General features: G+C 47.7%; 1 protein-coding gene across 1 annotated transcript in view; it reads left to right on the top strand.

Annotated features, from left to right (window-relative positions):
- Positions 1-21,764, top strand: part of LOC139228537 (semaphorin-4E-like) — an 86,176-nt gene that overhangs the window by 42,102 nt on the left and 22,310 nt on the right. The window contains exons 4-5 of the mRNA XM_070859626.1: positions 14,690-14,752; positions 17,412-17,510. Of these exons, the coding sequence (XP_070715727.1) occupies positions 14,690-14,752; positions 17,412-17,510 (162 nt within the window). The remainder of the gene's footprint in view (positions 1-14,689; positions 14,753-17,411; positions 17,511-21,764) is intronic.

Here is a 21,764-nt window from a genome sequence, read left to right as displayed (position 1 = left end):
TTAATGTGCACAAAGTGTGAGGAGGCTCTTTTGAAGGGGCTCCTAGCTTTGAAAAAGTGTTTCAGCCAATTGCGTGTTGTTTGGGGGATGAAGAAGGGACACACGTTATTGTTGTCACCATGATGTGCTGTGTTTCAATACTTGGGGTTATTTACTAACAACAATAAATACTTTTATGAAAGCCATGTTGCTTCAGTAAACAGAAATTAGTGTAAGTTAGGAGAGAGCGGGGACTTGAAGGGAGCGCAGAGAAAACGCTGGAACAGAGGGTGAGCAATATATAAACAAGACAACAGACATTGGGTGCAGGACAAGGGGAAATAGATACTGAGAAAGTCTGAGATAACACTCATTTTAGAAAGGTACACTGTGGGCAAGAGTACAATTATCCCTTTGAAGGACATTTGTGTACTCCTATTATGAGAAATTGTAATGCTGGTAAATCCCATAAAAAGCATACTTGTAAAAGGAGTGGGTGGGGTTTGTTCGTTCTTGTTCTCTCTCCTATTTTTGAAGGCACGCCACACTATAAAGAGAACGCCTTTTAAGAGGAAGCTTTGAATGATCAGAAGTCGTCATAGGCGGTCTGTCGAACAAAGATGACTTGCTTCCACAAGAGTTCACAGATGTTTCGATGAAGGTCCCGATGATCCAGTCCTGAACTCCAGTTGAGGGGGTGGAAGATGCCTGTGCGTGGATTTTTTTAACTTGTGGCCATTGCACATCAGCCACCACATGGGCTTGACAGAGCTCGGCCTTTATCCAGTGGCAAGGGTTGACCTAGGATGACTGGAGGCCTGCTCTGCTGCACGGACCTAGTGCGCGCACATATCGCAATGTGGGCTGGCCCGTGCTGCCCCTGGGCCCTCGGCTCTTCTGGGCCCCGTACCCTCATTCGCCGCACCTCCGCCCACGATGTTCCAGGGCCCGGCGCTCCAGCTCGATTTATAGCCCCGACCTGCGGTGGTGGTCTCACACAGGTCGGGGCGGCCCATGCGTCCATTGGAGATACAGTAGGGATAACGAGCACTGCAGAGGGGTAGCTCCAGCATAACAACTGTATGAGAAGGCCCAGACTCCTATGCTGCTCTGCCTTCTTTTTCAATCTATGCAAACACAAACTTGATTAACCAACCTTCAAAGGTATAGTCAGAACTAGACAGCATATACCCGCGACACATTTTCAGAGGCAACTGTACATTCACGTTTTGTCTGCTGTGTCCATATGCTTACTGCAATCATCCATCTGACAGAATCTCCCCTGTGCTGTAGAAGCAGCAGAATCAACAGCGGGAGAGCTGGCAGGAAAGGCAGCAGAAGAATCTGAAGGTAGAATACCGGCTCCTGATTCTGCCGCGGTCCCTCCTCTTCCGGCCAGCTCTCCCGCTGGCTAATTCATTTCCTGCCGTGGTTGACTTTCCGCACGATCCCACTGGATTTTCTCCTGTAACTTGGGGAAACCACAGCCCCCCCCCGCCCCCCGCCACCCGCCCCTTGCTTCTGCTGCTGGTGGCTGCAAGCTGAATGGCCGGCCTCTTGTGGCTGCCTGCTGCATGTGAATCGGCGACTTCTGGTTACTGGTGGTGAGGGCTAGCTGGCTTCGAGGGTTGTTTGTGGGCTGTTGGGTTTGACTGGCCCTTCCGGTTTATTCGGCTCAGCTAATCATTGGAGAAATTTGGTCAGCCCATTATGTGTTCGAATTGTATAGTGTGTTTTTGCACATCATGAAGTAAACACAGCATAAAATATTTAATTGGTGTGCATGTGCACTTGTATAACTCCAAAATGGCAGGAAAATGCAGCAACACTCTGATCTCTCCCTAACCGATCTTACTTGCTATACCAGGCTGACGGGTGCCACAGCCTGTTCGCCGGATTCGGGTAGATTTTCAGAATGAACCTCCTCTCTATGCAAGAGGTGCCAGCCACATTCAACTAAATTGTGAAAAATCAAAGTTTTCTGGGGGAGCAAGGCCCATAATACCCCCCCCACTCCCAAGAAAATAATTGTCATGCATGTTACCCGCTCTTAAATTGGCCACAATGCAATTGGTGCATAAATGGAACTCACTGATGGCTCAGAAAATTGTACGTGGGCGCTTGACCATGATACGTCCTTACTATACAGTATAACTGCACACGAGGCCCATGCTTGAGAGAAGGTCAGTCTGTGACCTGTCCTTTATTCCTTAGCACTCTAGTGATGAAGGTGGGTGGAGCTTCCCCTTTTACACCTGAAGGTCCAGGTTAGGAGTGTCTCCCACCTAGTGGTCATTGTTCTCACAGTGTACAACTTAGGTCAGATGATGCATGGGTTACAATGCTGGTTGAATACATGACATCACCTCCCCCCCAAAGTCTTATTGGGATCACAGGTTGAGTCTCTCTAGTGGTTTACGCTCTCTTGTGGAGCGCCTGAGTTGGGGCTCCGGTTGTTGGGCGCTGGCCTGAGTGTCTGCTGTTTGCGGTGTCTCAGGCCTATCCAGACTGCCCACAGTGATTGGGCTCTCCTCACTTTGGTTCCGGTGTTCGATCACCTGTGGTGGAGTGAACTCTACATCGTGTTCTTCCTCTGCTTCTTCTATGGGGTTGCTGAACCTCCTTTTTATTTGATCCACGTGTTTGCGGCAGATTTGTCCATTGGTAAGTTTAACTACCAAAATCCTATTTCCCTTTTTGGCAATCACAGTGCCTGCAAGCCATTTGGGCCCTGCAGCGTAGTTGAGGACAAAAACATCATCATTTACATCAATACATCGCGCCCTCGCATTCCTGTCATGATAGTCATATTGTGGCTGGCACCTGCTCTCGACAATTTCTTTCATGATGGGGTTATAAGGAATAGCTGGGTTTTAAGCGTCCTTTTCATTAGCAGCTCTGCAGGTGGAACCCCTGTGAGCGAGTGTGGTCGGGATCTATAGGCCAACAGGAGGCGTGATAAGCGGGTTTGTAGGGAACCCCCTTGGATTCTGAGCATCCCCTGTTTGATTATCTGCACTGCTCGTTCTGCCTGGCTGTTTGAGGCCGGCTTGAACGGTGCCGTTCTGACATGGTTAATTCCATTGCCTGCCATGAATTCAGTGCTTGTGAAGCACGGGCCATTGTCGCTGACCAAGACATCCGGTACACCGTGGGCGGCGAACATTGCCTGTAGACTTTCTACCGTGGCAGAGGCTGTGCTTGAATTTAAAATGACACACTCGATCCATTTGGAGTAGGCGTCTACCACAACCAAAAACATTTTTCCTTTGAAAGGACCTGCGTAGTCCACATGGATGCGTGACCAAGGCTTGGCGGGCCAGGGGCGAAGGGGGGCTTCCCTGGGCGCATTGCCCAGCTGGGCACACGTGTTGCACCTGCGAACACAAAGTTCCAGATCTGCATCTATCCCTGGCCACCAAACGTGTGACCTGGCAATTGCCTTCATCATGACAATGCCCGGGTGCTCATTGTGGAGTTCTTTGATGAACACCTCTCTGCCCATCTGGGGCATGACTATGCGGTTTCCCCACAGTAGGCAATCGGCCTGAATCGAGAGTTCATCCCTGCGCCTGTGAAATGGTTTAAATTCCTCAGGACATGCCCTGTACGTAGCTGCGCAGTCTCCATTCAGGACACATTTCTTGACTAGAGACAATAGCGGGTCTCTATTTGTCCAGACTTTAATCTGACGGGCTGTCACGGGTGAGCCTTCGCTTCCGAAAGCTTCAACAGCCATGACCATCTCAGCAGCATGCTCGGTAGCCTCCTCAGTGGTGGCTAGTGAGAGCCTGCTGAGTGCATCGGCGCAGTTTTCGGTGCCCGGTCTGTGCCGAATTGTATAGTCATAGACGGCTAATGTGAGTGCCCACCTCTGTATGCGGGCCGATGTGTTTGCATTTATGGCCTTGTTGTCGGCCATAATTGTTGTCCAGCTCAATTTCCTGCCAAACAGGTACTGGTGCATTTTCTTTACCGCATATACACATGCGAGCGCCTCCTTTTCTACCATCCTGTAACCCCTTTCTGCCTGGGACAGACTCCTGGAGGCATAAGCTACTGGCTGTAACTGACCCTTGACATTGACATGTGCAACACACACCCGACACCATAGGACGACGCATCGCACGTTAACACAAGTTTCTTACATGGGTCGTATAGTGTTAACAGAGTGTTGGAACATAACAAATTGCGTGCTCTATTAAAAGCCCTTTCCTGGCTGTCCCCCCAGACCCATTCACGACCTTTGCGTAGGAGCACGTGTAGCGGCTCTAACAGCGTGCTCAATTTGGGAAGAAAGTTACCAAAATAGTTCAGGAGCCCCAGGAACGAACACAGCTCTGTCGTGTTACGGGGTCTGGGTCTCTCTGGATCGCTTCCGTCTTGGACGCAGTAAGGCTGATCCCGTCTGCTGCTACCCTCATCCCCAGGAATTCTACCTCTGGAGCTAGGAAGATGCACTTCGCTTTTTTCAGTCGCAGCCCTACCCGGTCCAGTCTGCGTAGCACCTCCTCTAGGTTGTGGAGGTGTTCTTCAGTATCGTAACCCGTGATGAGGATGTCGTCCTGAAAAACCACCGTCACTGGAATTGACTTGAGGAGGCTTTTCATATTTCGTTGGAAGATCGCGGCGGCCGAGCGAATCCCGAACGGACATCTGTTGTACTCAAACAACCCCTCGTGTGTCGTGATGGTGGTCAGCTTCTTCGACTCACTCGCCAGCTCCTGGGTCATGTAAGCTGAGGTCAGGTCCAATTTTGAAAAAAGTTTGCCACCGGATAGCGTCGCAAAGAGGTCCTCCGCTCTCGGTAGCGGGTACTGGTCTTGGAGTGACACCCGATTGATGGTGGCCTTGTAATCACCACATATCCTGACCGACCCATCCGCCTTGAGCACCGGCACGATCGGGCTCGCCCAGTCACTGAATTCGACTGGCGAGATGATGCCTTCCCTCAGCAGGCGGTCCAATTCGCCTTCTATCTTTTCCCGCATCACGTACGGCACTGCTCTGCCTTGTGGTGTACTGGCCTGGCGTCCGGGTTTATGTGAATCACTACCTTGGCCCCCATGAAAGTGCCGATGCCGGGTTGAAATAATGAGTCAAATTTGTCCAGGATCTGTGAGCATGATACTCGCTCCACAGAGGAAATTGCATTGACATCGCCCCATTTCCAGTTCATGACAGCAAGCCAACTCCTCCCCAGTAGTGCGGGACCGTCCCCTGGGACAATCCAGAGTGGCAACCTGTTCTCCGAATCTTTGTGGGTCACGACTACCGTGGCGCTGCCTAGCACCGGAATGATCTGCTTTGTGTAAGTTCGTAGCTGTGCGTCAATCGCCGATAATTTTGGCCTCCTGGCCTTGGACGGCCACAACTTTTTGAACTGTTTGATACCCATCAGAGACTGGCTGGCCCCCGTGTCTAGGTCCATTGATACTGGGATGCCATTGAGGAGCACTTTCATCATTATCGGTGGCGTCCTGGTGTATGAACTGTATACGTGCTCCACATGAATTCGCTGAACTTCAGCTTCCAGCGATTTTCCCCAGCGTTCACTTCTGCAATTTCTACAGGTATTTTGCTCATCTCTGCAAACTCCGGCTGAGTGTGTGCCTCCACGCCTCCAACATGAGCTGTTGTTTGAAACAAAAGGTCCCTTGCCAGTCGATCGTCCCTGACTGCCCCTGTGACTGTCCTTGAATGCGCCATTAACAGGTGTTGATGGCCCCATTACTGGCCGCATTGTCCCTTGCAATGGCGTGAATCGCCGTTCAGCTTGCCATTGTCTCTGTCGAACTCCCCCTCTGGGTTCGACTACATGTTGGGGTATGCCCGATTGCCCTTGTCTGCCTGGAGAACTGTGTGCTGCTTTAACAATGTTGAATCTCTGTCCCAACCATTCCTTAACACAGTACCTCTCATCTGTTCTGCTCGTGGCCATGCTCGAGTGGTTTAAATTCCAGTTTCACGTCGCCATTGATATGTCCTTACTATACAGTATAAATGCACATGAGGCCCATGCTTGAGAGAAGGTCAGTCTGTGACCTGTCCTTTATTCCTTAGCACTCTAGTGATGAAGGTGGGTGGAGCTTCCCCTTTTATACCTGAAGGTCCAGGTTAGGAGTGTCTCCCACCTAGTGGTCATTGTTCTCATGGTGTACAACTTAGGTCAGATGATACATGGGTTACAATGCTGGTTGAATACATGACAGACCCATTCAGGCCAGAAACAATGGCCACCCTTGCATTTTCCATTTAGTACCGCCAGAATTTTAAAGCATCTGAGCTGTGATGCAAGGTTGCTGATCTTAATAACAACTTGCATTTATATAGTGTCTTTATTCTAGTACAACGTCCCAAAGCGCTTCACGGGAGCATTTTCAGACAAAATTTGACACCAAGCCGCAGGTATATTAAGACAGGTGACCAAAACCTTGATCAGCAAGGTAGGTTTTATGGAGCGACTCAAAGGAAGAGAGAGAGGTGGAGACTCTTAGGGTGGGAATTTCAGAGCTTAGGGCCTAGGCAACTGAAGGCACGGCCACCAATGGTGAAGCGAAGGAAATCAGGGATGCGCAAGAGCCAGAACTGGAGTAGCACAGAAAGCTAAGAGAGTTGTAGGGCTGGCGGAGGTTACAGAAATAGGGAGGGCCAAGGCCATGGTGGGATTTAAAACAAAGATGAGAATTTTAAATAGCGAGGCATTGCCGGACTTGGAGCCAATGTAGGTCAGCGAGCAGCGGGATGATGGGTAAGTATGACTTGGTGCGAGTTAGGAGACGGGCAGTAGAGTTTTGGATGAGCTAATGTTTATAGAGGATAGTAGGTGGGCGGCTGGCCAGGAGAGCATTGGAATAGTTGAGTCAGGTGAGGGTTTCAGCAGGGGAATGGAGTATAAAAGAAGGGAAGTCCTGCTCCAACTGCATAGGGAATTGGTAAGACCACACCTGGAGTATTGCGTACAGTTTTGGTCTTATTTAAGGATGGATATATTGCACTGGAGGCAATTCAGAGAAGGTTCACGAGGTTGATTCCTGAGATGAAGGGGTTGTCATATGAAGAAATGTTGAGCAGGTTGGGCCTCTACTCACTGTAGTTTAGAAGAATGAGAGGTGATCTTATTGAAACATGTAATAGTCTGAGGGGGCTTGACAGGGTAGATGCAGAGAGGATGTTTCCCCTTATGGGGGAATCTAGAACAAGGGGGTATAGTTTCAGAATAAGGGGTGGCCCATTTAAAACAGAAATGAGGAGGAATTTCTTCTCTCTGAGGGTCGTGAATCTGTGGAATTCTTTACCACAGAGAGCTGTGGAGGCTGGGTCATTGAATATATTTAAGGTTTTTGTATGATAAGGGAGTGAAGGGTTATGGGGAGCGGGCAGGGAAGTGGAGCTGAGACCAGGATCAGATCAGCCATGATCTTATTGAATGGCGGAGCAGGCTCGAGGAGCCGAATGGCCTACTCCTGCTCCTAATTCTTATGTTCTTATGTCCTTATGGGTTGAAGCAGGGGCAGAGTCTGGCGATGTTACAGAGCTGGAAGTAGGCCTTCAATTTATGTTGAAACTTTCGTGTAATTAAGTTGCCGAGTCTAAGTAGTCTCCCCATGAGGTGGAGAGGATCACTTTAACTCCACAAGCCTGCACTTCTCTGTGTATCGATTCTGAGTTTTTATTGCAATTATCAGAAAAGCTAAACAATTACTGAATAAATGAACAATTTTAGTTCTCCTTCGCTACTGCAATTTTGGCTAAGACATTGACATTGAATTATGATATTGTTGATGTAAATGTTAGCTGCTTTTATGCAGTTTTCCTACCAGACTAAACAAAATCCAATTCCTGTTGGTAGTTTGGATATTAATGAGACCGAGTTAATCAAACACTGCTGTCTAAAGCAGATACAGGGACACACTGTACAATCCCATCACTCTTCAATTTTTTTCCACTTTGTAATCTGTCCTGCCAAAATTGAAGAGTCTGCAGTTTCATGTTTCTACAGTTAAAATCTGACGAGAGTTTAAATCCTTTTTAATCTTACTTTCTTCTGTGACTCACAGGCCAACTCTAGCTGAGCGGGTGGGTGGGAAAGTTGCTTCCTCATCTCCCCCAGTGCTCTTCTAAACCATCCACTTGTGGCAAAACAGACCAATAATGTCTTGATTTTTCTTTTTCTTCGACCTCCTTCCTCTGTGAGGAAGTGCTTGGTCCCTCTGCTGTGTGCTTCCCCATAGTGATGTGTCTGATGCCGGTAACTGTAGCGGAAGCAATGTTCACTTACCCACTGGTGTTAGTGCAATGTATCGTGCTAACGTGCAGCTGGGCAGTTTTATGCTGGGATCTGGTTTCTCAGTGCTTTTACATTTGTCCTGGGTTTTGGAAGTGATCTCAAACTTACTTCAGTGTGTGACTTCCTTGCCTTTATATTCTATCCTGTGCCTGTGCTCTAATTTAAACCCATTCAAAAAAGACTCGACGCAATATATAGAATGTTTCGAATTGAAAAAAACAATTCACATTAGCTTTTTTTTTGAAAGTACAAGTCTCCAGGTGACCAGCTCAACCACATTCCCAAGGAGAAAAAATGAGTCTCTGATACAGAAGCTGGTACTGTAATTCTATATATTATATAAAAGCAAAATACTGCGGATGCTGGAACCTGAAATAAAAACAGAAAATGCTGGAAATACTCAGCACCTGTGGAGAGAGAAACAGAGTTAACGTTTCAGGTCGGTGACCCCTCGTCAGAACTGGAAAAGTTTGAGATGTAACAGATTCTTAAGGAAGTGCAGGGGCAGTGAAAGGGGGAGGGGAGGGAAGAACAAAAGGGGAAGGTCTGTGATAGGGTGGGATGCAGGAGAGATTTAAGAGACCAAAGGAATGATGGGAAAAATTGAGATGGTAATGGGACAAGTTAAGAAACAAAAGATGAGTCTGGATAGAGTGTGAATGGCAGAATCATCACCAACTGCCCTGGGAAAGAGGGAAAAGGGGCAGGGGGTTTGTTTTTTAAAAAAAAAGAGGAAAGGGAAAAAAAAGTATGGGCAGAGGTAATACTCTGAAATTGTTGAACTCGATGTTGAGTCCAGAAGGCTGTAAAGTGCCTAAACGAAAGATGAGGTGCTGTTCCTCGAGCTTGCGTTGAGCTTCATTGAAACAATGTAGGAGGCCGAGGACGGAGAGGTCAAAGTGGGAGCGGAGTGGGGAATTAAAGTGACAGGCCACCGGAAGTTCGGGGTCACGCTTACAGACTGAACGAAGGTGTTCTGCAAAGCAGTCACCCAATCTGAGTTTGGTCTCCCCAGTGTAGAGGAGACCGCATCGTGAGCAGCAAATACAATATACTGAATTGAAAGAAGTACAAGTAAATCACTGTAATTTTAGATTCTCCGATGCCATTGACTGTTGTGAGACTTTTGCTTTGCGAATCCGAGGTACTGCAATAGTGTAAAAGTGGTTCTACCAACCAGGCAGTAAATCTTTGTAGTATGGTCCATTTCATCATCAGTTCAGCAATGAATATAAACAACTCCTGCCGAGGCTGCTTAATAAAAGTGCAGTGCAAGCAATGGGCATGTGCATAGACTTTCAGAATACCAAGCCATTTACCATTCACTCCCGACTGCACAGGAGTCGTGATCCAGGCACATTGTTTGATGCAATGTTCGATTTAAGCATAAACTGTTCTCCCAATTAAAGGGCCCAAGTTTCCACATGATTTGCACCTGATTTTTAGGAGCAACTGGTGGAGAACGGACTATCTTAGAAATCGCAATTCTCCACATTTATTTTTCTGCAGTTCTAGTCAGGTAGAACAGTTCTACTTTGGAACAGAATTTTTTCTTCAAAAGGGGGCGTGTCCGGCCACTGACGCCTGATTTGAAAGTTTCCACAGTGAAAACGTACTCCAAACTAAAGTAGAATGGAGCAAGTGAAGATTTTTGTAGAACTGAAAAAACCTGTTCTACACATTAAAAAATCAGGCGCAGATTACAAATTAGGCGTCCAGAATGAGAGGGGGGGGGAAGGGAAGTCATTAAATTCTACAATCAATCCTTATTTATATTTCTACAAATATTATACAAATAAATCCAACCTGAATAAACATTTATAAGCAAAGAAAAGATTAAATAAACCATCTTCCTATCTGTGTGAAAGTGCTTGAGGCACAGAGAATGCTGCAGTCAGCCTGAGGCGCCTGTTCTTTCCCGCGGGTAGGGGAGGGGAGGGGAGAGGAGGCGCCCGTTCTTTCCCGCGGGGGTGGGGGAGGGGAGAGGAGGCGCCCGTTCTTTCCCGCGGGGGGGGGAGGGGAGAGGAGGTGCCTGTTCTTTCCCGCGGGGGGGGGGAGGGGAGAGGAGGCGCCCGTTCTTTCCCGCAGGGTGGGGGGGAAGGGGAGAGGAGGCGCCCGTTCTTTCCTGCGGGGGGGAGGGGAGAGGAGAGGAGGCGCCCGTTCTTTCCCGTGGGGGTGGGGAGGGGAGAGGAGAGGAGGCGCCCGTTCTTTCCCGCGGGGGTGGGGGGGAGGGGAGAGGAGGCGCCCGTTCTTTCCCGCCGGGGGGGGGGGAGGGAGGGGAGGGGAGAGGAGGCGCCCGTTCTTTCCCTCAGAGGGGGGAGGGGGGGGTGAGGGGAGAGGAGGCGCCCGTTCTTTCCCGCGGGGGGGGGGGGGGGAGGAGAGAGGAGGTGCCCGTTCTTTCCCGCGGGGGGGGGAGGAGAGAGGAGGCGCCCGTTCTTTCCCACGGGGGGGGGGGGGGAGGAGGAGAGAGGAGGCGCCCGTTCTTTCCCGAGGGGAGAGGAGAGGAGGCGCCTGTTCTTTCCCGCGGGGAGAGGGGAGAGGAGAGGAGGCGCCCGTTCTTTCCCGCGGGGGGGGCTGAGGGGAGAGGGGGCGCCCATTCTTTCCCGCGGGGGGGGGGTGAGGGGAGAGGGGGCGCCCATTCTTTCCCGCGTGGGGCGGAGGGGAGAGGAGGCGCCCGTTCTTTCCCGCGGGGGGGGGGGAGGGGAGGGGAGAGGAGGCGCCCGTTCTTTCCCGCGGGAGGGGAGAGGAGGCGCCCGTTCTTTCCCGTGGGGGAGGGGAGAGGAGGCGCCCGTTCTTTCCCGCGGGGTGGGGGGTGGGGAGGGGAGAGGAGGCGTCCGTTCTTTCCCGCGGGGGGGGGGGGGAGTGGAGAGGAGGCGCCCGTTCTTTCCCGCGGGGGGTGAGGGGAGGGGAGAGGAGGCGCCCGTTCTTTCCCGCGGGAGGGGAGAGGAGGCGCCCGTTCTTTCCCGCTTAAGGGGGGAGGGGAGAGGAGGCACCCGTTCTTTCCCGCGGGGGAGGGGAGAGGAGGCGCCCGTTCTTTCCCGCGGGGGGAGGGGAGAGGAGGCGCCCGTTCTTTCCCGCGGGGGAGGGGAGAGAGGTGCCCGTTCTTCCCGCGGGGGGAGGGAGGAGACAGTGAGAAGGCTGCAAGAAGCCTCTGTGCTGATGTTCTTTTATTAAAAAAATGTTCAAAAATTAAACAGCTACAAAGAACTACAAAAATGGCTGAGTGCCAATGTTTTTTTCACACTGAGCATGCGCGAACGCTCCAATGCGCACGCGCAGCGTTGCCGACAGGAAAAAAACATTTAAATAGTACCCGCCCCCTCCCACTTACAAAATCGGCGCGAGTGTAGGCTCCGCCCCCCTGAGCGCCGCGCCAGGCAGACAAGGAGCTGCGGAACGCTCCAGAATTGCGATTTTTTGTTTTAGGCACCGTTTTAGGCGCGAAAAACGGGCGCCCAGCTCAGCGGGGCGCCCGTTTTTTATCGTGTGGATACTTGGGCCCAATGTGTTGCGCAGTAAAGGGTGGGGGGAACAGATTGTGCCTGGAAGCCAAGGCCAACTGGCAGATGTTGTCTTTCTACAACTTGGCCTTGGAAATACAAAGATTATGGTAGTCTTCATCAAAAGGTTAGGGGAGAAGGGAGAGGGTCAGAGTCTCTGCTTTGGGTGCAATTTGGAAGTTGGGCCCAAAATGCACTAGAAATTGCACTGGTTAGGTTCTGTAATGTATTTGCTTCGTGGGTTCTTTGCTTACGAATTCATAGCAACACATTGCTATTAGGAACTAGTTGGTTTATTAGCAAATGGTTTCACAATCACACTACACATTACCAGTTCATCCACCAGGCTCACAACCACCTGCCTCGTCGTGGATCCCCTGAACCCAACTGGCTGGGGTTTTATTGAGTCTTGTGAACATCACGTGACTGGCTAAGCCACTCCCAACTCAACAGCTCTCCAAACCTGTGAGCATCCTCACAGGTACACATATTACAGGTTCCAGTTCCAGTTCTCGCTTAAATTAATTTGCATAATCGCAAACTTTAAATCTTCCATGAACTGTCTCACTCGGGCAGCGTAACAGAACGTAATTGGTTTTTTTCCCTTGATGTATTTAAGAGTGGTAACCTTTTTGTTAATGCAACTAAAAATGAGTTTATCACAAAGACTCTTCTGTATTTAACCCCTTGTAACCTGTATTACACTACCACCAGAGGGCCTACCTGTTGGAGTCCCAAGGGATCCCAGCATCCCTTGGGAGGACAGTATATAAGCAGGTCACCCACGAGGTACCTGCACTTTGCAGTCTTATTAAAGGAGCTAAGGTCACACTTGCTCATTGTACACAGTACTCCGTTTCATCCTTTATTATGAACGTATCAGAGTCCATCACTGAAAATTACTTAAAAAGAACTATATTGAACCATTTACTATTTTCATTGGTTTACACTAGTTAGATTCTTAGTAAATTAAATATTTTTTGATATGAAAAAAACTTTTAAAACATGCCTACTAGTGCCTGTGCGCCTAAGAAAATGCTCTGTAACAATTTAATTGGGGGAACAGTTTATGCATGTATCAGAACTTCATATTCTGTAGTGTGTTTGGATCTGGAATTTTTCCAAATCGCATAACTTGGAGATTTTGTCTGGATCTGGGGTACTCTACCTGAAAAGGTGCCGGAAGCTGATTCCATAGAACATTTTAAAAGGGAGTTGGAGAAGTACTTGAGGATGAGGAACTTGCAGGGTTACGGACAAAAAGTGGGAGGGTGGGACTAAGCCGACTGCTCTTTCAAAGAGCCAGCATAGGCTCAATGGGCCGAGTGGCCTCCTGTGCTGTAATCTTCTGTGATGCTACTGGTAAGTAGTTTGATATTCTGCGCAATAATTGGGTATGCCTCTTAGTGGAGCTGACCACAGTGGGAACTGCAGGTGGTTTTATATCTTGCCAACCTGTTCGACAAACCAGGAAGGTGGTAATTAACTGATCACATGGTATGGTGTCATAAAAGGTTGGCTTGACTCAGAAGAAACAATATGGACTGCAGCAAACATGAATTATGTTTCAAAACAGTAAAGGTTGCAAAGTCCTACGGGTCAGGCAGCACCTGTGGAAAAATGGGACTACGTTGACGGTTTTGGGCCTTATGACCCTTCCTCGGGACTGGGAGATATTACAGCTGAGCAATATTTAAAAAGGAAGATAACAAGGGAAAGGGGGGGAAAAACACACACTCTCACAGGAAAAGAAATGTGGAGGCTGCAGGGACTTTGGTGTAAAAGCAGGTCAATACCAAGGGTGCAGACGGCCACTAATAGCGTTCCGACTGGTGGTGTGGTCTGCACCCTTGTTGCCAGACTCCCGGGCCACTGCAGCCTCCGTCTTGCTGCTTGTTCCTACTTCCCATTCTACCTATCCCCCTTTAACTAGTCAGACTGTGTCTTGTTCATATAGTTTTGGTCTCCTAATCTGAGGAAGGGCGTTCTTGCTATTGAGGGAGTACAGCGAAGGTTCACCAGACTGATTCCCGGGATGGCAGGACTGACATATGAGGAGAGACTGGATCGACTGGGCCTGTATTCAATGGAGTTTAGAAGAATGAGAGGGGATCTCATAGAAACATATAAAATCCTGATGGGATTGGACAAGTTAGATGCAGGAAGAATATTCCTGATGTTGGGGAAGTCCAGAACTAGGGGTCACAGTCTAAGGATAAGGGGTAAGCCATTTAGGACCGAGATGAGGAGAAACTTCTTCACTCGAGAATTGTGAACCTGTGGAATTCTCTACCACAGAAAGTTGTTGATGCCAGTTCGTTAGATATATTCAAGAGGGAGTTAGATATGGCCCTTACGGCTAAAGGGATCAAGGGGTATGGAGAGAAAGCAGGAAAGAGGTACGGAGGTGAATGATCAGCCATGATCTTATTGAATGGTGGTGCAGGCTCGAAGGGCCGAATGGCCTACTCCTGCACCTATTTTCTATGTTTCGATATGTCTTTCATTTCTTTGATTCATCTTATGCCTTCCTTTGCCTCCTGCTAATATTACATCTGTCATTTAATCGTCTCCTGTTCTCATCACGGATCATTCTTCTTTTCCTGTCTGTGTTGAGGTTTTTTCTTTGTTTTCCTTCCCCCTTTCCCTTGTGTTCCTTTTCAAATGCTGTCCATCTGTAATATCTCCTCGTCCTGAGGATGGCCCGAAACATCAACTGACTCCTGTTTTTCCACAGATGCTGCCTGACCTGTTGAGTATATCCAACTTTTTCTTTTTTGTGTGTGTGTGTGTTTTCAGACTTCCGGCAGTATTTTGCTTTTTGAATTCTGTTTGAAACTTTCCAAGCTCAGCTTGAGTAATGTCTGTGTGCTCGTCTCTACTATTGCACATTTACAAGTCTCCCTCCCCATTTTTCCAGGAGACGTGGGCCGTTCCTGACAAGAAGAAGAATGAATGTATGTACAAAGGGAAGTCAAGAGAGGTATGTTTCATGATTATTTAATACTCGGTGCTGGCAACTGTAGCCAATGATAAAAATGGTTTATAACAAAACAGAGCACTGACGATAAGCAGCAAACCAGCAAGTACAGGCATTCTGGAGCGAATTCAGGTTCGTTGGACTTTGCCCAGCACTTCCCTGACTGAGATTGAATAGCTCCATGGATCATAGTTGTATGAAGATTGTTTTTGTTCCTTTAATACCTTTCCATTGCCCTCACTTAAGAAGAACTTTTCCATTATCTGACAATCTTCTGTTAAACAGTTTGCAGGCCATTCAACCCATTCATTTCCTCTCTTTGATCAGCATGTCTTTTGTTTCTCTCTTTATTTTTTCACCCTTACTAAGCTGCTTGCTTGCCTTTCAGTTTTCAGTTCTAACAAAAGGTTTTTCCCTGAAAGATTATCCCGTCTTTTCGCTCTATAGGTACTGACTGATCTACCTGTGTTTTCACTTCCTGGTCTGCGCAGCTCAGTACCACACCATGCGATATATTTATTAGTGGTGCCGCTGGGGGAACGGTACTGTGCTCTTTTATTCAAATCTGTGATTATATCACATTCAATTCAAATGAGCATATTCTGTGTCATGTAGTTAAATTCCAGTCAGGATAAGGGGTCGGCCATTTAGGTCTGAGATGAGGAGGAATTTCTTCACTCAGAGGGCTGTGAATCTTTGGCATTCTCTACCCCAGAGGGTTGTGGATGCTGAATTGTTCAGTATATTCAAGGTTGAGAGCGATAGATTTTTGGACTTTAGGGGAATCAAGGGATATGGGGATTGGGCGGGAAAGTGGAATTGAGGTCAAAGATCAGCCATGATCTTATTGAATGGTGGAGCAGGCTCGAGGGGCCGAATAGGAACTTAAGAACATAAGAAATAGGAGCAGTAGTAGGCCATATGGCCCCTTGAGCCTGCTCCACCATGTAATATGATCATGGCTGATCCGATCATGGACTCAGGTCCACTTCCCTTTCCGCTCCCCATAACCCCTTAATCCCTTATCGGTTAAGAAGCTGTCTATCTCTGTCTTAAATTTATTCAATGTCCCGGCTTCCACACATCTTTGAGGCAGCGAATTCCACAGATTTACAACCCTCTGGGAGAAGAAATTCCTCCTCATCTCAGTTTTAAATGGGCGGCCCCTTATTCTAAGATTATGCTCCCTAATTTTAGTCTCCCCCATCAGTGGAAACATCCTCTCTGCATCCACCTTGTCAAGCCCCCTCATAATCTTATACGTTTTGATAAGATCACCTCTCATCCTTCTGAATTCCAATGAGTAGAGGCCCAACCTCCTCAACCTTTCCTCATAAGTCAACCCCCTGATCTCTGGAATCAACCTAGTGAACCTTCTCTGAACTGTCTCCAATGCAAGTATATCCTTTCGTAAATATGGAAACGAGAACTGTATGCAGTATTTCAGGTGTAGCCTCACCAATACCCTGTATAACTGTAGCAAGACTTCCCTGCTTTTATACTCCATCCCCTTTGCAATAAAGGCCAAGATACCATTGGCCTTCCTGATCACTTGCTGTACCTGCATACTAACCTTTTGTGTTTCATGCACAAGTACCCCCAGGTCCCGCTGTACTGCAGCACTTTGCAATCTTTCTCCATTTAAATAATAATTTGCTCTTTGACTTTTTTCTGCCAAAGTGCATGACCTCACACTTTCCAACATTCTACTCCATCTGCCAAATTTTTGCCCGCTCACTTAGCCTGTCCATGTCCTTTTGCAGATTTTTGTGTCCTCCTCACACATTGTTTTTCCTCCCATCTTTGTATCGTCAGCAAACTTGGCTATGTTACATCGGTCCCTTCTTCCAAGTTATTAATATAGATTGTATATAGTTTGGGTCCCAGCACTGATCCCTGTGGCACCCCACTAGTTACTGATTGCCAACCCGAGAATGAACCATTTATCCTGACTCTCTGTTTAGTCATTCCTCTATCCATGCTAATATACTACCCCCAACCCAGTGAACTTTTATCTTGTGCAGTAACCTTTATATGGCACCTTGTCAAAAGCTTTCTGGAAGTCCAAATACCCCAGATCCACTGGTTCCCCTTTATCCACCCTGTTTGTTACATCCTCAAAGAATTCCAGCAAATTTGTCCAAAATGACTTCCCCGTCATGGCCTACTCCTGCTCCTAATCCTTGTTCTAAAGCCCATTTTGGCAAACCTTTATTTTGCCAAGACTTGTGGTTGTGTTGGGCCATTCAACCCCTTGAGCCTGCTCCGCCATTCGCTTAGATCGTGGCTACTCTGCATCTTGTCAATTGTGGGGAAAATAAATGGTGCTAGAGCAATGCCTTGTCCCTATATTTAGTCAACAAAATTCTATACAACCTTTAAAATATATGTTTTGTATCTTTGCACAGTGATGCAGTTCTGAGCAAAAGGTGAAGTGTTGGAGGGATCGAAATCAGAACACAAGTTAACCCATATTGTTATTGTACCCCTCTTTGGAGTCCCAAGAGTGGTAGGGAGCATGCATGCCACCTTCCTGCCTTCGGTGCCAGCCACTGTATGGTGTGCAGGTAGAAAATAGTGTGCAAAATGATCGGCATAAGTTGGTAAAGTAAACCCACTGTCTTCAGCGTTTTTTTATCTGTAATTAACTTTTGCATTACAGACAGATTGCCGCAACTACATACGCATTCTGCACCGGCTAACTGAAACCAGAATGTATATTTGTGGAACAAATGCATTTCAGCCGACATGCGATTACATGGTGAGTACACGTGCAGAGATCTGCATCACACCTGCGATGAAAAATCAGTACTCGAGTTTAGAATTACGCGAATGAAGGGAGACTGAGAGGTCAATTCACGTGTGAGCTTTGCGTGTTGTTAATTGGGATGTTAAGTTGCCACAAGTAATACCTCGCCCTGATGTAATGTGTTGCGGCAGTTTCGAAGGATTGGAGTCAGGAAATTCTAGGTCAGATACTAAAACCTTTCAGGCTCCTGCACCTTTCTTCAGCGATGGCTACCTCCGTAGTCTCATTCAACAAGGTCTTGGGTATTCTTTTCATGCCACATGATATAATTATAAAGCAATCTCAACAAGGAATTGTTGGTGATTTATGTAAAACAAAAGCTGATATACTGCGGTGTTTTGTACAGATTTTACCATTCGCCAATCTAGTTCTACTGCAGGTAAAAAACGCACTGACACGATAGTATCTGCAGCTTGGTATATACTGTTTGCTCTAGAAATGAAATTATGGCATGCTAATTTCATTTGTCAACAATAAGCTTACTTACTGAGAAATAAATTACCTTTGTACAGTAATACAGAATCCATCCAGCCTTATTCAAACCTGTGGTTGTGTGCGTGTGTATGTGTGCACTGTGTACACCGCAGTGTTGATTTTGAAACTTGGAATGGATATTCCCATTACACATTGTTATTACATACTTCATCAAGCTCTCTCTCCTCTGATTTCACTAGCCTCCTATCCTCCTTTAACCTCTCCATCCATGTAAACTCTGTGTTATGTATGCAATAAAGGTTCACACTGAGTACTGTTTAACTAAGCAAGGTACAACCTTGCTTCTGCTCTATTTTGGCCCAAAGTGTCTGACTCACAAAATGGCTGGCCTTTTATACCAGAGCAGCACCATGTGCATGCTGCTTAGTGGCCTCCAGCAATGGAATCATCTGATGGCTACAAACAGCATGTACATACATGACACTCTGCAACCTAGGTTCACGGCCACACCCTCGATCTTGCCATCTCCCATGTCAATTTTATTTTTTGTCTCATAATACTCCTGTGAAGCGCCTTTGGGCGTTTCACTACATTAAAGGCGCTATATAAATACAAGTTGCTCATGTTGAATGAGACTGCTGAGGTAAGGTGCAGGGACCATAGTCAGTGAAAGGTTTCAGTATCTGACCTAGAATTTCCTGATTTCAATCCCTTGAGACTGCTGCACCACATTACGTCAGGGTGATAGATTATTTGTGGCAACTTAACATTCTAATTAACAACAACAGCAACAACAGTTTATATTTATATAGCGCCTTTAACGTAATAAAACATCCCAAGGTGCTTCACAGAAGTGTTATTTTTTTTTTAATTTGACCCCGAGCCGTATAAGATGATGTTACAGGGTATTGGTGAGACCACACTTTGAGTACTGCGTACAGTTCTGGTCTAACATATTTAAGGAAGGATATACTTGCATTGGAGGCTGTTCCAGAGAAGGTTCACTAGGTTGATTCCGGGGTTGACTTATGAAGATAGATTGAATAAGTTGGGCCTGTACACATTGGAGTTCAGAAGAATGAGAGGTGATCTTATCGAAACATACACGATATTGAGGGGGCTCGACAAGGTAGATGCAGAGAGGATATTTCCACTCATAGGGGAAACTAAAACTAGGGGCCAATGTCTCAGAATAAGGGGCCGCCTATTTAAAATTGAGATGAGGAGGAATTCCGTCTCTGAGGGTTGTAAATCTGTGGAATTCTCTGCCCCAGACAGCTGTGGAGGCTGGGTCACTGAATATATTTAAGGCGGAGAGAGACAGAGTTTTGAGCGATAAGGGAGTAAAGGGTTATGGGGAGCGGGCAGGGAAGTGGAGCTGAGTCCATGATCAGATCAGCCATGATCTTATTGAATGGCGGAGCAGGCTCGAGGGGCCAAATGGCCTATGTTTGCACCTATTTCTTAGCTCTTATGTGAGGGCAGATGACCAAAAGCTTGGTCAAAGAGGTAGGTTTTAAGGAGCGTCTTAAAGGAGGAAAGAGAAGTGGATAGTCGGGGAGGTTTAGGAAGGGAATTCCAGAACTTGGAACCGAGGCAGCTGAAGGCACGGCCACCAAAGGTGGAGTCATCAAAATCGGGGATGTTCAAAAGGCCATTAAGGCTTCATTCTCTTATTTTAAGATTCCTTGTACAAATTTTGTATATGCGATTGTGAGTTCTTTTTTTAAATTTAAAACTTTTTCTGTTTTTTTTTGTTGTACTTTCTGCCTCAGATTTTCTTTTTCACCCTTCTCTTCCACGCCCCCCCCCCCCCCCCGCCTTATTTTCTCCACATCGGTCCTGAAGGCACTGACTCCCGCAGACGTACACTCCGTGGGCAATGGTGCTCCTCAGTTACTTTGCCCAGGTGGCCATTCTCACTTGTAAGCCAAGACATTGGGCAAGATTTTACAGCCGTTGGCTATGAATGGGTGAAATACCACGTCAGAGGGCTATTCAACTATGAATAGCATCACAGCTGAGCCTGATCTTGTCCTCACCCAAGGGTCACACATGCCAATATGGGTGGGGGGGGGGTCACAAAATCATGATCAGGACTGGGAGGTCGGGCTGATTTTTTTTTTCATTTCCTCCCTCCCCACTTTCCATGACCAAGATATGCTGAGACCAACCGTCTGAGCTGCATCACACCCAGGTCACAGAGCAGTTGGGACAGTGTGATAATCCACTGTGCCCCTTGACGACCTTTAGTCATTTCTGTTATTGGAGTGGGAGGTTGGAGAAGAGATAATTTTCTGACAAAACAGCAAAACATACTGTTATTTCTATGGTTCCAAATTACATATATTGCTTGTCTGGGAGTAGAGAGCTTCCAAGGTAGGAATCTGCTTTGCTGTTACTGTAGATAAACTTGCTGTACTACTGGGCTGTCTCATTCACTTTTTCAAACTACAAGTTTAAAAAAAAACTATTGGCATGTTGGGGGGAATATGAGCCCCAAAAAACAGGTGGGTTGGGGTCAGGTTAAAGTATTAAAAATGTGAATGCTAAACCTGCACACTTCCAGGTTTGACAGAGGAGGGAGGGGGCAGCCTTCCCGCTCCCAGGCAGCAGGGTTGACACCTCAAATATTATGAGAATGCAAGCCTATGATTTAACCCGCTGGGCAGGTTTAACTGTGGCCAGGCAGGGATTCCAGGCCTCTGGATTCCTGGCAGCTGCAGCGAGGCGACGACGGCCTCGGGAACCAATCCTTGGTGGGCCGGGGGGAGCAGGAGTGCTTCCGATCGGACCCCCGTGGGGTTCGGAGCTTGCCCCGACCTGTGGTTGTGGCCTCCAGTCCAGCGTTCCCCGCCCGACTGGAAGCTAGCCTGTTAATCGGGCGGACTTCAAAAAAAGGAAGTCAGCCTGATTGGACGCAGGCCGTGGAGTTAAAACTGCACAGCAAACCGGACTTCTGCATCTCCCATGCTCTACCGGTGTAATGGATTTGCTTCATGGGTTCTTTGCTTAAGAATTCATAGCAAACACATTGCTATTAAGAACTAGTTGGTTTATTAGCAAAAGGTTTAACAATCACATTACCAGTTCATCCACCAGATTCACAACCACCTGCCTCATCGTGGATCCCCCTGAACCCAACTAGCTGGGGTTTTATTGAGTCTTGTGAACATCGCATGACTGGCTAAGCCACTCTCAACTCAACAGCTTTACAATTATTTTTGTTGTATCTGTAAACAAGTGCCCCTGGTTAAAGGTGGGCGGGAGACACACCCCAAAAACTTTCAATCAAGTGCCCCCTTGTGTTTTTTCTTTCTGAGGGCACCAAAAACACAAATTATACAAATGCCCCCTGGCTAAAAGGTGGGGGGGGGCACTAAAACCGACAAACTTAAACAAATTAAACTTTAGATATTGTGGTTCAAATTAAAATGTGGTTGCCGGGGATGATGATGCACTCCAGTCCCTCCAGCGCCCACCTCTCGCGGAAGGCCGCGAGTGTACCGGTGAACACCGCGTGCTCCATCTCCAGGGACACCCTGGCTCAGATGTAACCACGGAAGAGAGGCGGGCAGTCGGGCTGAACGACCCCCTTGACTGCCCGCTGCCTGGACCGGGTGATAGCCCCCTTGGCCATGCCCAGGAGCAGTCCTACGAGGAGGCCTTCCGACCTGCCCGCTCCCCTCCGCCCAGGGTGCCCAAAGATCAGGAGTGCGAGACTGAAGTGCAACCAGAATTTGAGGAGCAGCCCCTTCAGATATTGGAAGA

The sequence above is a fragment of the Pristiophorus japonicus genome, chromosome 18 (assembly GCF_044704955.1).
Source record: "Pristiophorus japonicus isolate sPriJap1 chromosome 18, sPriJap1.hap1, whole genome shotgun sequence".
Taxonomy (NCBI): domain Eukaryota; kingdom Metazoa; phylum Chordata; class Chondrichthyes; family Pristiophoridae; genus Pristiophorus; species Pristiophorus japonicus.
Note: the sequence above shows the minus strand (reverse complement) of the source record. Positions and strands in the feature narration are given on the sequence as shown.